The 18,658-nt window shown below is 35.1% G+C and overlaps 1 protein-coding gene across 2 annotated transcripts in view; it reads right to left on the bottom strand.

Moving 5' to 3' along the window:
* The window catches only part of BMP2K (BMP2 inducible kinase), a 124,248-nt gene that overhangs the window by 43,422 nt on the left and 62,168 nt on the right, over nt 1-18,658 (bottom strand). For both annotated transcript variants that reach the window (XM_037051022.1, XM_037051023.1), the window contains exons 6-8: nt 17,856-17,937; nt 13,377-13,509; nt 1,377-1,480 (exon numbers count right to left, since the gene is read on the bottom strand). In XM_037051022.1, the coding sequence (XP_036906917.1) occupies nt 1,377-1,480; nt 13,377-13,509; nt 17,856-17,937 (319 nt within the window). The remainder of the gene's footprint in view (nt 1-1,376; nt 1,481-13,376; nt 13,510-17,855; nt 17,938-18,658) is intronic.

Raw genomic sequence — 18,658 nt, 5'->3', positions numbered from 1 at the left:
TGACATTTCTTATTTGTAGTCCTCATAATTCCTCTATCTGTTTTACAGAAAGGATCAAAAACTAACTAAATTCTCAAAATACAGTCGGCCCTCCCTATCCATGGGTCCAGCATCCACAGATTCAACAAACCTCAGACCAAAAATACTACTGGCAGGTCCTGGCCAGTGTGGCTCAAGTGGTGGATGTTTCGACTTGTACACCTCAATGTCATGGGTTCAACGGCCGGCTGGGGCATGCACGTGTATACAGTCCAGGTTCAGCCCCTGGCCAGGGTGCATGCAAGAGGCTACTCTCTCTCCCTCTCCCTTGTCCTCTCTCTAAATCAATGAGTATGTCCTCAGGTGAGGATTAAAACAATACTACTCAAACAACAGCATCATGTTGCTGCTGACCCATACTACGTAGCTAGGCCTACAATGGCTATAGCTCTACTGACAGGTACAGCCATTTTTTTCTTGCCATTATTCCCCATTTAAGACAATATAATAACTATTTACATTAGGTATTATATGTAATCTAGAGACGATCTAAGTACACAGGAAAATGTGTGTAGGTTATATGCAAATACTATGCCATTCCATGTAAGTGAGTTGAGTACCTACAGATTTCAGTACCCACGGGAGTCCTGAAACCAATCCCCTGTGGATGCTCAGAGATGACTGCATACAAAACCAATCACTGATGAAGGCAGGTCTCTCCATTGACAATACCTATGCTCTTTACAACAAAGGTAACAAAACTTTTTCAGTGTGCAGAGTACTTAGTGTCTCCGAATTGTTTCATGATACCCCTAGTTCATCTCCCAAATACACAGTATGTTTTTTAATATATTGGCCCAAACAACTTAATAATTGTTATTTGTGCTACGTTAGACAGATATTCCTCTCAAAAAATGCAAAATATCATGCAGTGGCCCCTCATCTATTATGGCTCCCTAGAGTACTTCACTACACAATTTAGCAACTATGGCTTTATACTGAAAATACTAATCACAAACACACTATTAGGCAACTTGTCATGAAACAAATAACTCTGAAAGTGTATGTACACATGCACAAATACACAAGTAGCTGCATGTAATGAAATGGATTTTAAATGCACGTCCCACTTAACTGAGCCCTGGCTGACATGGCTCAGTTGGTTGGGCGTTGTCTCACAAAGTAAAACATCACCAGTTCAGTTCCCAGCCAGGACACATTCCTGGGTTGCAGGCCAGGTCCCCATTTGGGATAGTGTGAAAGGTGACTGATATTCCCCTCACACATCAATGTTTCTCTTCCTCTTTCTCTCTTCCTTCCCTGATACATAGACAGACAGACAGACAGATAGAAAGAATCTTTTAAAAATTCATATCCCACTGAAAAAAGTTACTTACATTGATATTGGAGACTGGACAATCCTTTTTGGCAAATTTAAATGCGAAATAGGACACTTGAAAAATATCAGGTCTGCGGTCAGGATCTGGTTCGAGCATGAACCCTGCAAGAATAGATTAAAATGTAGAGAAGTTCCACGGAACACAAAAGCTATACAGTGGCACATTAAAAGAACAATGTGTGTGTATATTCATAAATACTTTCCCCATTCTAAGATCAGTGATGATTCGATCGAATTTTGTTAACCTATAAAAATTGTTACGGATACATAAATTTAAAACATTATCCCAAACTAAAGACAAATCACTCACAACTCTGTACCAGAAGTATTATTAACAAATATAATTCTTCTGAGAAAGTGAAACAAACACACAAAGTGAGTTTAGTGAACAATGGGGAATTATTCACGAAAGTTCTAGGGCCACAGTAGGAGTCCTTAATTTCACTATTACCCAAAATACATCTAACTAATTTTTAAGTAATCCTGAACTACCAAGAAGATACTAAATTGTGTGCATTGTAATCTAACAAAGTAGTACAGGATTGACAGTATATTTTTCCAAAATTGTGCTTTCTTCCCATACTGATGCTAAGAGGTTCACCACAATTCTGTATTTCAATGTGTCATACATATCCTGTTCAGAAGTATGAGTCCAGTTTCGTGGCTCTATCACGAACAGACTTCACACGGACCCACAGCACTGCTTGAAATGGCTGACCTTTTTCTAACTAAAATGACCAACATCATTTGTCTGTTTGTTGAGTCATTTGTTAAATTTACAATTTCACAGAAAAGTTGGCATTTATACTCACTTCTTACTGAAAAACTCATATTTTGTTAAAGCTGTCCATGTTCTAATTCTAACTCTGGTTCATTGATTAGTTCAGGCTTTTGTAATGTCCAAAAATCATTATTAAACCAACTCAGAATGTAAGATTAATAGCATTAATTGGATAACATTCTGAAATTTTCCTATAAAATTATATACAGAGATCAAAGTATATAAATGGCTCAATTAAAATTATAAATCAAAATTAACTCAATCTTTCTTTCAAATTTACGTTATTTTTAAATTTTTAATACATCTCCCACAGCTTGATAAACTTATTTCAGTTAAAAAAAGTTGTTTGGCAAGCAAAGGCACAAACTTAGCAGAAATTTGTGAAATTATGAACTGTTTTTCAAGTATTCTGCACATAACCTGATTTTATGTACTGAAAAAGGCTAGTATGTATAACTTATACAACTGGTTTTTTAAAATTATTTTATCAACACTGTTAGATGGTAATAAATAAAAACAAGTAATTCTAATATTGATCAAATTATATTCAACCTCATCCTGGAAAAGATTTTGAAGAGTCTATTAAGTTTATTGTATCCTCCAAAATCATATTTTACCTTGACACCAACAGATATAAAATGTTTTAAGTAACAATAGTCCATGACATAGGGATAAACTTAAATAGATTTTTAACAATAAACACTTATCCAAATAATTTTTAAACAAATCACAAGAAACTTCTCAAATTAACATTCTATTTTTCTAAGATTTTAGTTTATTTGACTTTCAAAATCAAATTTCAAGAGTAACTAATTAAAAATATTTATTCCTATAAATGGCTTGAAGTGCCACATAAACTATAAGATTTTTCAAATATACGAAAATATTAGGACTAACAGAAAAGTAGCCCCTTCCCTGAGATACCCTTCCCTGCCCACCCACCCCCAACCAAAAAAAAAACTCGCTAGGATGATGTCAATAAATAAATTGCATATGATTTGGTCACAAATTTAGCTCTCTAAATTTCTTCTCATATAATATAGGCCACAGATTTAGCTCTCGACCTTCTAGCTGTCAACACAAATAGGGCAACACGACCTACTACATGAATCAACATGAATCACAGTGTCCTTAACACAAAAATAAACCAGGTGCTAAGAAAAAGCACATTGCTGATACCAAAAGCCAAAAGTAAATTCTCCTTTGAGTCTGTCTAAACGTGGCTCCAACTGAGTGATCACAATCCTTAAAGAATTGCAGTGAGTGACACTGGGTAGTGTCTTACACACGCCTGTGTGGACCAGTGACACAATACCTACACACAGTTAGGGAGAAGAAATTCCACAGACACAGAGAACAGTACAGGACACGAATACACTTCTCTCTGGCCCAACATCATTTAGAAAAAGCTTCTTAAATATCTGGAGGAAAATAAAATGATCCACCAAGCAATCCTATATCTGTTTTCTTTCTTTCGCAGTAGATGAGAAGCACTGAAGGAAAATAAATTTGACATTTTATGTTCTCTAACGAATATTTGTATAAGTAATTCTCTCAAGTTCAGCACAGGATCACATTCTCTAACAATTAGGTAGCTAGGTTGTGGGGAGAAGTGGCATCATCTTATGAGCAAACAAAAGGACCCTTAACTCCCTGGCTCATGATTCCATGTGGAAATACCATGGGAGCCAGTTTAGTTTGTCTAACTGTAACAATCCTGCTTATATGACATCATTAATTACTAGAATTTATTTAATAAAATAGAATGGAAAAATATTAGTGTGCACTAATGTGGTAAGTATAAGCAATAGTTCATGAAGCTTGTTTCACGCATGTGTGTGTGCATGTGTTCTAGGCCACAACTAAAATCTGTTTAATTACTGTGGATCACAGCCAAACAGTGTGAAGACCACTGCGCTAGTGACCTCTCTCTATATGTCATTCCTCTCCAAGGGAAAGGGAGTGATTTGTTTGCTCGACTAGAAAGAAAAGGCACCCACATATGCCCATCTCTGCTATTCTTTCTTTCATAACAGTTTACTTTTAGGACATATATGTTCTACATAAAACGATGTTTTGCAAGTGGCCTACTTCTGTGGAAGAAGTCTAAGCGCTGTCTACAACTGGGTGTGAGTAAATCTGAGGACTGAATGCAGAGGAATGGGCCTGTTTGGCAACAGGTCTAAATTTCATTCATTCTGCAATCTACTTTAACTACTGCTGTTAACAGTTTTATTTGATGAGTTCCTATAACCCATCTTTGGTTTGGTTCTAAATTCAAAGTATAAAGAGATTGAAAGTCACAGGTAGAAAATGGCTACATTTTTCTGTCTCCGAATATTTTTATACTGGATATTATCAGCCCTTAAAAAAGGAAAAAAAGGGCACCATGAAGCATTTAATTTAAATAATTTCCCAAACCACCCAAAAGAATGGGTTACAAGATGAACTCCTAGACTACATATGATCTAATGTGAAGTGCAAAGTATCTAGAGAGAAATAAAACGATTCATCAGGCAATCCTACGTATATTTTTGTTTTTGTTCATTGATTGGCACTACTCCAGCTAAATACTGAAATATATTGACTAAGAATGGCAAATTCAGTTTAACTTTAAGTAACTGGTCCAAAGCCATCTTAAAGCCATCTTCTCTCACAATAATTAAACCTTGATTTTAGTATTTGTATTAACTCCCACTTCATGACAATAAAACTGTATCATCTACAAAAATATGGTCTTGAGGTGAAGGAGTAAATTAAAAAATGCATGTGTCCAGCTCATCTAAGAGATTAAGTTCAAAAAAGGGAAAAAAGAAAGGCAGAGAAGAACACACTCTTGTTTACCTAATTTAAAACGATCGTGTAAATCGTCATGCGAACATTCCTACTATCCCTGATTTTACTGCAAATATAAAATTGACTTTTAAAGAGGTATCTGCTCCTCTTAAGTGAATCTTTCTACTGACACAGACTCCATTTACACAACCTGAGAATACAAAGTAGCCCCAGCATTAAAGGCAGTGTATGATTAAACCAACACAGTACTCCCAACTGATGTATATGACATATTTGATTAAAAAACACTTAAAAACAACTGAGGCACCTAAATTAATTATGTTCATATTAATTCTGTGCAGATAAAGTACAACATCCATGCACATTGCATCAAAAAAAGCAGCTAACAGAGCTGCTGGTACTATAGCAGTGGCCAAGCTAAATCATGGTTTAATCAAGGATTAAAGCCAAATATTAAATAAAGGAGTTCCCAGTCAAGTTATACAAAGCAATGGCTCCACAAATGGGCCTAAGTAAAGTTTTATCAGCATCTGTAATGTAATAGCTCAGCAAATTTAATAGGAAAATCTTTTTGATACAAGTGTTAAAAGAATGGCCCTGCTTAAAACTTAATTCTTTTTCCTTCCAAAAAGATTTTTTTTTTTTGCCACAGAATTCCACTTATAGTAATTTACCTGAAAAGACAAAGGCCCATTCTAATCTTACAACCAAAAATACTTCAAGCATTCGTTATTTTTGTCTATGGAGATTATCATAGAAACTTACATTAGGTTTATATGTCATACATACCTTATTCTATGAACTACTGAAACGAAACCTAATTTAACAGCCATAATAAATGTGTTCAGTCATAACTAAAACACTGAGCATGTTAGAATATGTACATATGGGATAGTTCTGATAGCTGTCTCTAAGTTACTGATCAGAGCCCTCTTCCTACATCTCCTCAAGTAGTAACCGAGAGCCACTGACTGAAAACCTCCAAGGAAATCCTATCTTGATTTTGATTTCTTTTCAAAGATACATTAAAATTTCTGACATTTTTCAAAAACAAAGGAAAAAAGAGTGGGTGAGGGCGTATATAAAACAGGATTAGTCATGAGTGGGTAACCACCAAAGCTGTGACACAGGTACATATGATTCATGATACTGTTCTGCCTATGTTTTTTTAAATTTCCATAATAAATGTTAAGTATGTTATAACAAGCAAGTTCCTGGTTTCCCACAGAAAATAATTATTCAATACATTTATTTATAATCAAAAAGATGTGTTGTTGAGATGTGGAAAAAAGAGAAGCCTTGTACACAGTTGGTGGAAATATAAATTAGCACAGGCAACATAAATTTAAAAAGAGTATGAAGTCCCACCAAAAAATTAAAAACAGAACTGCCATGTAATCCTTCAATTCTACTTCTCTGTGTACATTGGAAGGAACCAGAAACACCAACTGGAAAAGACATCTGCACCCCCGCATCACTTACAGCAGCACCACTTACAGCAGCATCACTTACAGCAGCACCACTTACAAGAGCTACGATATGGGGGCAACCCACATGGCCTTCAATGGACAAGTGGATTCAGGAAATGGCACACACACTTATAGACATACACACAAAGGAATGGTATTCAGCCATAAAGAGGAAGAAAATCTCACCAGTTGAGACACCACAGATGGACCTGAAGGCATTATGCTAAGTAACAGAAGACAGACAGGGAAAAGACAAATATGGTATGATCTCACTTATATGTGGGATCTTTGAAAACAAAGAATAAAACTCAGAGAAGTACAGAGAACAGATTGGTGGTTGCCAGAAGTGGAGTTTGGGGTGTGGGTGATATGGGTGAGGGTACCAACTTCTAGTTATAAGTAAGTCCTGGAGACAAAATGTACAGCTTGCTGACTATAGTTAACAACATTGTATTATACATCTGAAAGTTGGTAAGAGAGATCTTAATGGGTCTCAGAACAAGAGGGAAAAATACATATCTACTTAAAGTGATAGATGTTAACTATACGTATCATGGTGATCACCTCACAATATATACATAGATCTAATCATTATGCTGTATACCTGGAACTAGTACATTATATGTCAATTATATTTCAATGTAAAAAACACTTAAACCCAAAAGATAAGCTGCTAAAAGCTAAGATACAGAACCATAAAGCAACAATTAAGTTAGCAGACCTAAAAGCAATAAAAGACATAATGAATGCTGTTCATTATGATTCACTACATTACTACACAAAGTAAGAGGTGAGAAAAGAAACTAGTTACATTCAACAGTATATTCTGGAATATAAGACAATTTATGGTAAGCCTTTGGTAGATCCACCATTAACCTGCAAAACCAAGTCCTGCTTAAAAGCATCCAAAGAAATCTCTGCCGGGAAAGTACATTCTACTGAATACCTGACAGCAGATGCCTAATCCTTGCCCAGAAAATTAAAAATTAGGTTAGCTCAGGAAGAACTACAATAGATTTCAGCAATACTGGCAGTGGTAGTTATCACAACAGTAATGATGTTAAGTACTAAAAAGGCCATCTCTTACTGAATACTTACACATTTCTATACTTTTTACAATTCAATTTTCAAAATAACCCTAAGAGGTAGGTACTTTTAATATGCTCATTTTAGAAATGAGATTGAGATAAACAGAGGTGCCCAATATAGTATACTACATTGGTGGCAGTGATGCAAGCCCAGGCCTTTTGGCTCTTACTCTTAATCTCCACCATGTACTTCCCTAATCTTACCTTGGTAGCAACTAAAAAAAGGTGTGGCAGCTAGCCTTTTGTTTGCTCATTCTAACTATTCAGTAATTCTGCTAGCTTTGCTTCTCACTCTCCTCTAAATGTTGTCTAAGTTCCTTATAGCTCTGAGATCCATAAATAAAAAGTGTTTCTCTCCTCATCCCTGATTCACCTCCAATACTTATCCATTGAAAGTTAACAGAAACTAAGGAAAAAAATTGTAAATAATTGACTCTTTTAAGGAAGAAAATTCTTTTAAGGAATTTTTTAAGGAAGAAAATTCTGCGGAAAGGTAAAATAAAATTGTTAAACAGAGCTTTATGGGCAATAGGTAATAATAACTAGGCTTGACCAAATAGTGATAATCATAAGTACATTCAAAGATTTATGTAACCACAAACCAGTTTTTAAAAAGATTAGGCATACCTATTTCATTTGCAAATATCCTGATAATATAAAAATACAAGCAGAATTGGTAATTCTATCAATACTAATGTGTTTTTTAAAATATATTTTATTGATTATGCCATTACAGTTGTCCCATTCCCCCCTTCATTCCCTTCCACACTGCACACCCCCTCCCACCTGCATTCCCCACCCCCTTAGTTCATGTCCATGGGTCATACATATAAGTTCTTTGGCTTCTATATTTCCTATACTGTTCTTAACCTCCCCCTGTCTATTTTCTACCTACCCTCTATGCTACTTATTCTTTATACCTTCTCCCCACTTCTCCTCCTCCCACTCCCCTGTTGCTAACCCTCCATGTGATCTCCATTTCTACGGCTCCACTCCTGATCTAGCTGTCCTCTTAGTTTGCTTGTTTTAGGTGTGATTAATAACTGTGAGTATGCTGTCCTTTCACTGTTCATATTTTTTATCTTCTTTTTCTCAGATAAGTCCCTTTAACATTTCATATAATAAGGGCTTGGTGATGATGAACTCCTTGAACTTGACCTTACCTGAAAAACATTTCATCTGACCTTCCATTCTAAATGAAAGCTTTGCTAGATAGAGCAATCTTGGATGTAGGTCCTTGGATTTCATGACTTGGAATGCTTCTTTCCAGCCCCTTCTTGCCTGCAAGGTCTCTTTTGAGAAATCAGCTGACAGTCTGATGGGAACTCCTTTGTAGGTGACTGCCCCCTTATCTCTTGCTGCTTCCAGGATTCTCTCCTTCATTTTAATCTTGGGCAATGTAATTATGATGTGCCTTGGTGTGTTCCTCCTTGGGTCCACCTTCTTTAAGATTCTCTGAGCTTCCTGGACTTTCTGGAAGTCTATTTCCTTTGCCAGACTGAGGAAGTTCTCCTTCATTATTTGTTCAAGAATGTTTTCCACTTGTTGCTCTTTCTCTTCCCCTTCTGGTACTCCTATAATTTGGATTTTGGAACATTTAAAGATGTCCTGGAGGTTCCTAAGCCTCTCCTCCTTTTTTTGAATTCCTGTTTCTTCATTCTTTTTTGTTTCGTTTTCTTTCTTCCTTCTGGTCCGCTCTATTGATTTGAGTCCCAGTTTTGTTTCCATTACTATTGGAAACAATAGTTCCCTGTGCGTTTTCCTTCACTTCACTTAGCGTAGCCTTCATTTTTCCATCTAATTTGCGACCAAAATCAACCAGTTCTATGAGCATCCTGATCACCAGTATTTTGAACTGTGCATCCAATAGGTTGGCTATCTCTTTGTCACTTAGAAGTATTGGCTCTGGGGCTTTGGGCTGTTCTTTTGCTTGAGCCATAATGTTTTGGTCTGTTCTTGCCTGTTACGTATGAGGGGCGGAGCCCTAAGTGTTCACCAGGGCTGGTCAACCCAGTTGCTGGGTTGTGATGCTATTTGTGGGGGCGGGGTCACAGGGAGAGCAATGGTACCTGTTCAGCTCTCTCTTGGATTTTGGTCCCCTCTGCTGCTTCCCACAAGCAAATTGGGCCCTTCTGGTTCTGGTTCCTGGGTGGGTGGGCTTGTGTACATTCTAGGACTCTGTGGGTCTCTCCAACGAACTCTCCTGTAAGGCTGAGAGCCTCTCCTGGCACCTCAACCCCCAAAAGTTTTTCCAATTGGTGCTTTTAGGCTTTAATTCCTGTCACTGGGGCCCTGGGTTGCGCAGTCTGTCTCACTATCTTTCTTTTTAGGTGTATGGTTTATCTGCATGGTTTATCTGTATGGTTTATCTGCATGTAAATGTGTGACCACAGTCAGTCAGCTGCCTTGCACCCTCACTGGGTCTGTCCATTGCCACCCCACACCTGGAATCTGCCAACTGCCGCCTGCATACCTGGGTTGGTCTGGCCGCTTTTTCCTGCCGCAACCCCTCTCCGCTGGTCGCCGACTCTGCCCCTCTTACCAGTCTGGATGAATGGTTCGTTATTGTTGGACTTTGGTACAGTTCAATTTTCTGTTATGGTTGTTTTTGTTTCTAAATCTTTGTTGTCCTTAAATTTGGTTGTGAGAGGGGGTACAGTATTTCCACTTACGCCTCCATTCAGGCTGGAAGTCTCTAAGATGTGTGTTTTTAATGCTTTATCATATAATAATATATGAGATGGAGTACACTGCACAGACAGACAACTGGCAGTAAAAAGTCACACTTTCAAAAACTATGAGCACAAATAGGCACTTCCTGGTTTTCTGAATGTAAGATTTGTTTGAAAGAAATACAAATTGCTAGCTACATATCATAAAAGAAGACAAAGAAACCTAACTGGTAGGAAATCGACACATGAGAAAAAGTAAAAAATAAAATTGCACAGTGTCTAAATGTTTTCTAAAAACATCACATTACAGATAAGTATGTCCTGGTTTTTTTAATCTCTACCCTATCAAGCTTTCACTACCCAAGACAATATTTAAAAAGTAAAGTCCATACAAATCCTTTGACAGGAGATAAAATACCAACATTTACTGGAATACTCTTATTTCATTTGACTTTTTTAAAATTTCTGCCTAGCTCTGAAATTAAGTAAATCACTAATACATGGTCAAATGTATACAAACACTGATAAAAAGTAAAATCTAAGAAGCATATGTTGCACACTAAAGCATCAATTAACTAGAATCCAATTAAATCCTATAATTATTAAGAATGTGTGCTTTTCAACCTTGCCATTACAAGCACATAGTCACACCTACATACGCACAGAGAAGGAAAAAAATTAAAGCCAATATGAGAAAGTAAGATCTTACTACTTTAAGCAATTAAATCACAAATCAGGGTATGTATTATCCAGTCCCCCATATAGTATTGTTCAATGAGAATATTCAAAGTTCATATTCAAAGTTCCTAAAACACTGCAAGATCCCCAATAAAATCCTCAGTTTGATTGTGATTAAAACATTATACTCATCAACAAAACTGTTACAATGACTTACAGCAAGAGCTTCAATAAAAAGTTAAACTTCATTTAGCCAAAATATGCCAACAGCCAAAATAAATTCCTTCACCTATTCTTTGAAAACTCCAATTAATCAGGGCCCTTTCATGCTCTGATGTCCTAATTTTTGCACAATGAAGGATGAAAGCAGCTGGATAAAGTAGAGTGGGTCTGATGCTTATTCAAATATACTCTTAATGGCATGTTCACTTCTTTAAAATTTCACATTCTGCAAAATGGCAGGCTAAAAATTACAGGGCTAAGGAGAAAGTAGATTTGGGACAGACCACTGGAAAACTATACAACTTTGTCGCCAGAGTACTGACAAAAACATTAATTGGTTCCTGGGAAGGTAACCTGGGCCGCCCAGTCAAGTAGATTAACTTGGCTGGAGGCTGCCACAAGGATTTAAAATTTAAAAAAACAAACAAACAAACAAACAAATCACAACAAGGTTGGGAGATGCTCAATCAATAAAAGTGGAACTCTGGACCACAGGGGCTATTTGTTTAGTGGGCCATCATTATTAGAGAGACACACAAAACAGACAGGTAAATATATGGGAGGAAAACTCCAGGCACAAGGACTCATACTTATTATTCTCCAATTAGAGCTAAGTGTTCATGCTGTAAGTGCCACAGCCAAGTTTAGGGCTATTTCCTTCCTGTAAGTTATAGCATCTCTTCTCAAACCCTATTACTATGATTTTCCTTGCCCAGGAAAAACATCCCAAATGAAGCAATGTAATTTTTGTGTTCAAATGACATAATTCTCTAATATCTAACCTGTGTGAGTAAATTCACTTTATAGAAATAAAAAGATTGTACTTTAAATTATATGTTTACAAAGTGAGGCTAGGTATCCTTTTATGCTACACTTTCTTTGACCATTTTTCTTCTGGGTATTTCCCTTTTCTTTTTGATTTACATGAGTTTCATAAATTATAAAATTAGCAATTTGTCAAATGTGTAACAAAATATTTTCCACTTGATTACTTAATTTTATAGTGGATTTCAAGGGTTTAGGAAGATTTTTAATGGTTTAAATTTATGTTAATGAATTCTTCATCTTTTTCTTTTTTTAAGATTTTATTTATTTATTTATCTTTAGAGGGGAAGGAGAGAGGGAGAGAAACATCAATGTATGGTTGCCTTTTGTGTGTCCCCTGTTGGTAGCTAGCCTGCAAGGAACCAGCCTGCAACCCAGGCATGTGCCCTGACTGGGAATCGAACCGCAATCGTCTGGTTTGCAGGCCCGCACTCAATCCACTGAGCTACGCCAGCCAGGGCTCTTCATCTTTTCTGATCCCTGAAATTTAATGCCTCCCTTACACATTACCCATTCTAGTGTTATAAATAAATTTATACCTATTTCTTCAACTATATTTATGTTTTATTTTTTTTTACATTTGTCTTTGATTTACCTGAAATTGTAGTGTAAAGTTGAAAGTAGAGATCCAGTCTGATTTTTTTTATCTACAATTTGCTATTATTAACTCTTTGTAGTTCCACCTAGTTTTCCCTGGTGAGTTGAAGTGCCATCTTTATCATACAAAATATCAAATATATTTACATTGACCCTCTTTTGTATTATTCTATGTGGTTATAGACTATGACAGAAAATATATAAGATGAAGAAATGCTAGAAACACTTTAATTAAAATAGTGCTGAAAAATGCTGCAGTTCCCTAGTATATTTAATATTGGATGACCCTTTCCCTCCCCAAATCATCTTTTTCAGAAATTTTACCATGTACATACATAAGAAATTAAATTATAGTTCTTATCAAAAAGGAAGGAAAAAATCTTAAAGCAGGCTAAAAGGAAAATTGAGGTATTCTTTTGAAATCAAAAGCCCATAAGACTATACCTTTTGATATACTTACATTGTTTCTGATAACCATTTTATAATCAATAAAGAATAAATATTAAAAAGGATGGCCAAGTGAGCTACAAACTAAGATTAGTGACACTTTCATCCAAAAAAAAAGCAACAGACCTAGATATTTGGATTTCAAAGATCAAAGACCGAATAATTAAATGTTATGCTGCTAAATTTTTCTAGAAATAATCTCTTTGTCCTACAAAAGTTTATCTAAAGGCTTAAAATGCACTTGTAATTAGGCTGCTTTCACTCCATAAAAGTCTATGAACATCTTTTTTAATGTTTTTCTTTACTCTAATTTCATAAAGGTATAATAAATTAAATTAAAACTAGATTTAGTCAAATGGATGTAAGAGCAGGCCCTATGTACAGTATCTTACAATTTTGTCAGTAATTTTTCCAAGTACTTACTTATTAAGCAATGTATGTTATGGGAGTAACGAGAATTGTCAGGGATGGTGAAGCTGCCATCACAGATAGCAACCTGACTCTCACCAAAGGGAAGCATGAAGAAACAAAGTTTATACAGTAAACATCCCAGTGCCTGTAAAATAAAGAAACATAAATATCATCAGACCTCAAGCAATCAACTTAACCACAAGACATAAAAATAGCACTAACCCCAAAACTAAATTTATTCAAAAAAACCAATGTTTCTACACAAAATCCATCTTTTCACAAATCATTTGCTTAATGTTCTTAAACATTTAAGTGTATCAACTCCGTATTTTTCTATCACATCTGTGGCCAGCTGGCTAAATAAATGCTATCATAGAACTCTAGATCACAAATGATTTAACAAACTACAAGTGGTTGGTCCCTTTTAGGAAAAAAACATACTTTCATTTCTTTCACAAGGAAAAGATATACTTAGTATATAACTAGCATATAACTAACAAGGTAAACACCAGGCTCCTTCTAGCAGCATTTTAAATAAATTTACTATAAAACATGTTTTAAAATCTGGGGAGCCAAATATGAGAGTTAGCCAGCACAGTTAAATTTATCAGACTACCATCAACACATTTTTATCAGTAATTCACTAAACACATGCCACTATTTATTTTATACTTATAAAACAGCGCTGAGTCTCTACTTTTGTATATAACCCAATGATTTTTATTCTTTAATTTACTAATCATATTTACACCTGGGTAATCTCTATTAAAATTCAAAAAGGATAGGCTCTGTCTGCTTCACTTGCATAGCTTAACAGACATCACAGCACCAATAAATTTAGCTGCTGACAACGAAGACAAAACTCCCGAAGAAAAAAAAATGTCTAGCTAAGCTGCTAACAGCTCAAGCTCAAACCAGAGAGTCAGCAATAAAATGTAATTTTTGGGTCAAGAAATCATTATGTTGTCACAAAAAGTGTCACCTACAAGCCTTAACAGTACAAGGAGTACTTCTAACTCTGAACACATTGTATAAAATTATATAGTTAGTAAACAATTATATCAACAATACTAAATTTTGCCTATCTAAAAATCAGCAAATCGACTTTCCTTTAATTTCCTCCACGTATCAACTTAGCACAAACACTAACAAATACTCTTAAGTTTTACAATTACTGTAAAGATCACAATATACAGAAACACCTGTGAGTTCAATATTTTTAATTTACTAAACATAAGTTTCAATATTTAACAGTTTTCTAATGAAAAATTTAAAGGCTCTAGAAATCTCAATATATCCATTCAAAGATATTACAGGGTGGGTTGTTTATTAAGACTAACAAAACTGTGAAGATCCTAAATAAAAATAACCAGTTCAATTTGGCTTAAAACAATTTATGGTGCTTTTTTCTACAAATTTCAGCTTGTCTGCTATAAACTGAGCATAAGGCTCCCTTGACAACACTAAAAAATGCTATTAATAGTGTATTATCTGCATTAAATTACATCTTTCTCCTACTCAGATGACAGTTTAGGGAAAAGAGGTCTGCATTTCAGCCAGTTTTATCTTGTCAGTCAAACCTTTAGTAGTGTCTTGTGTTACAGTAAATACTGTGGGAGTTCCCAGATAACAATTTTAGACAGCAATGTACTTAAAAAACATAAATCTAAAATACTCAGCTTCACATAGTATGAACACAATGAGGTGTCCTAGTTTTTTCACACCAAAGGCATTATTTCCCTTTTTATCCTCTTGATATAATGAGAATTGTTCAAAAAACAGGAGGAAACGAATGACCTGATTTTGGAGGCTATCCCCAACCTCCATTTTCCTCATTAAAAAGCAACATGACGCCTCTCTCACCTACAATGTTGTAGCATACCTCTTCTGTTCCACGGGAGCTAAGACAAGCATGAAAATGACATCATGCAAATTGAACTTCTATCTCTGTCATGCACATACACAGAGATTCTGTTTTCTGATTATCTTTCTTGCTTATTTTTTAATCTTTGAGAATCTCTAACCTCAAAACGATACCCAATTAGTGGTTACAGAATTACTACTTCATATACTAATCCACACATGGTATAAAATTTTAAACTTTTCACTGAAAATGTAGTATGCAGCCTGACACACACACTAAGTCTGGTTGAAAATGAACAACAACAACAAAAGATTCCTTCTCCTTTTGGTTCATATACAGGGTAAAAAAAAAGAGAGTAACTTTTTTAAAAATCAACCCATGATGATTTCAAAACAGTAGTTGAGCTACGATGTCTGTTGTTTCTTCTGCTGTTGAAATACTCTTTTAGGTAATACAGATTTCAGCAGCAGTCACAAAATTAGGCCAGAAAAAACTTGCACGATCACTTCCTCTACTATTTTCATTTTATCAATTAAGATCCAATTGATATCCTGGCCAGGTCACTTTCCTGGTTACAGCATCACCCCAATATACCACTCGAGAGGTTGTGAGTTTTATCTCCAGTCAGGGTACATAAAAGAAAGAATCAATAAATGAATGCATAAATAAGTAGAACAAATCAATGTCTGCCTCTCCTGACATCTCTTTCACTCTTTCTCAACAATAAATTTTTTTAAAAGATTCATCTGAATTTGCTTTCTACCTTATACTATAACCCATTCAATGAGTCAAATGTTAATGTGAAAAAAGCAAACTGAATTTGAGTTACACGAACCGGTGATCTACACACAGCAGCAAGTTAAACCAAACTTGTTCATGGGTTGAATCAATTATGTATACGGTTAAAAATTTAACTATGACAAGATTTAAGAACCACTGTTTGGTGAAAAAATATATATTATGTAGACAGATAAAAAGATGCTAAAGATATTTTTTCTTTTTATACCTTGCAAGAATATCTGGATATCCCAACCCCAATAGAAAGAGGCCAGGAGAAAAAAACCAAGGAGATATTTATTTGGTTTCACACATTATGTTTGAGTACATTCTGAATATTACATTTTAAAGACAAAATAAACATGACTTTTCTTGTAAACTCTGTAACTATTTCCAAAGAAATTTTTTTCTACCATCCTTAATATATTTACTAGTGGTAGATACAAGGAAGGGGCCCCAATAAAACTGGAATTGATTTATAAAAAATTGTGTATTTCTTCTTACATGTTTAAACCTCAGTCACCTCCATTTGATGCAATACACCTATTAGGCATTTTTCCGCTGCTTAGAACAGTTTTTGAACTCATCGATTTTGATGCTTTTTAGTGCTCCTACTGTTTTTTATTTCAGCTCTTCAACACTGGCGAAACATTTCCCTTTGAGGACTTTCTTCATCAGGAAAACAAACAAACAAAAAATGTGCTTGGGGCAAGATGGGGAGAATAGGAAGGGTGGGACACACAGCCGCACCGTTTTTTGGTCAAACCTGCTGAACACTCAGCACAGTGTGGGCAGGTGTGCTCATAAATCACCCATCGTGAAATGAGCAAATGTACTGAAAGAGTCTTCAAAAAAAATTCACTGAAGCCAAATGCAGCCTCTCACAATGCCAGCTGGTACACTAATACAGATGGGTTGTTAGAATACGCACTTAGTGGGGGGTAGGCTGTACTACAGTGGGCTCACCCTCCAGAAGATAATTCTGGCTTTTTTGGGTCCCCCTCATATAGCTAAATACTAGCTGAATTCAAATGAATTTACATGTAAAATACTTTCCTGCTAGTCTATTAAACATAGCCAAAATGTAGCTTACTTATGAAACGAGTTCTAAAGAGGTATTGACTTTCTAAAAAAGTTTAATTATATAGAAATATTATCTATCTTCATTATTCAATCTACATATAAGTGTTACATAATAAAAACACCTCAATATATATGTTAGTTGACATGTTTATAACTTTAAAAAAAGTTTTACTGCCCTAGCTGGTGTAGCTCAGTGGATTGAGTGCGGGCCTGCGAACCAGAGGTTCGATTCCCAGTCAGGGCACATGCCTGGGTTGCGGGCTGGTTCCCTGCAGGCCAACTCCCAGCAGGGGATGCAAGAAAGGCAACCATACATTGATGTTTCTCTCCCTCTCCTTCCCCTCTAAAGATAAATAAATAAATAAAAATCTTTAAAAAACAAAAGTTTTACTCATGTTAATTTCCTAAAATACTCCAGAGAATTATAAGTGTAATTACTTAAGAGTTATGCCCAGCATTTCTATAAAGTGATCAATCAAAATTCCACTCAATCAAAAAATGTTAACACATTTATAATTTAAACTCTTAAAAATATCATGGCAAAAAGTTATATAAGTCCTTTATTTGCTTTTTTATACCTAAGCTTGCCATCTCAGGATTAAGAAGAGAAAATATTCTAGTCTTTTTCGTCTCCCGAATAAGAAACTCTACGTGTACCACTCTTCTGCTTATTCGGAAACAGCTTTTGGGGAGCAGCAGGCAAATAATCAAGTGAACTCATCTGTTTAAATTTGGTTAGAGAAAATGCCAACCTTTCTTGGCCTTACCCAGATATCAGCCTTGGTGGTGATGGGTTTCCCTCCATAAAGGTTGATCATTTCAGGGGCTCTGTACGACAGAGTTGTATACCTGGCAGTAAATAAGTAAAATGGAATGGAGATATATATATATATATATATGTGTGTGTGTATATATATATATATATATATGTATTTTAAAAAGACAGATACTACATTGATTCTACATAAAATACTGCAAAAAACTTTTCAATTCAATAACATTAGATAAAAATAATATTATTTTTATAAGTCATTAAAAGCCCATCAAGGATTAAACAATACAAAGCATGTATATACACATTTACTCAACAAGTGCAGTAGTATCTCTACTGATAAAAAACTTACTTCTCTTTAGTACAAAAATCTTAAATAAAGACAATGTATTAGAAACATAGTTTTCCCTGAATTTCTTATTTGAAATAATATAGTTTAACTATTAAAATATCCTCATCAAAATATTTCAGTCAATTCAAAAGTAAAACTTGCATTCTTTCAAAAAATTAATTTATACGTTTATTAATGAGTTTGTTTCTATGGACTCTAACATACTTCCTTGCTCATGGTAGTAAATCTCCTTTAGGTTTGTTTTTATAATTGTTGTTTTAAAATAAGGCAAGTGTCATCATTCTAACTACATTAATTAAGTACAATTCTAATATTCACCACCATTATAAATTACATAATTGGAATTATAAGATACTGTGAAAATTTACCAACACAAAAATCCCAAATACATTATGAACAGAATATTTTAATGAAGCAGAGCTCAATTTCATGGTAGAAATTACCAA

Source organism: Sturnira hondurensis, unplaced genomic scaffold (assembly GCF_014824575.4).
Source record: "Sturnira hondurensis isolate 20B ecotype Veracruz unplaced genomic scaffold, ASM1482457v3 Scaffold0007036, whole genome shotgun sequence".
NCBI classification, from domain to species: Eukaryota; Metazoa; Chordata; class Mammalia; order Chiroptera; family Phyllostomidae; genus Sturnira; species Sturnira hondurensis.
Note: the sequence above shows the minus strand (reverse complement) of the source record. Positions and strands in the feature narration are given on the sequence as shown.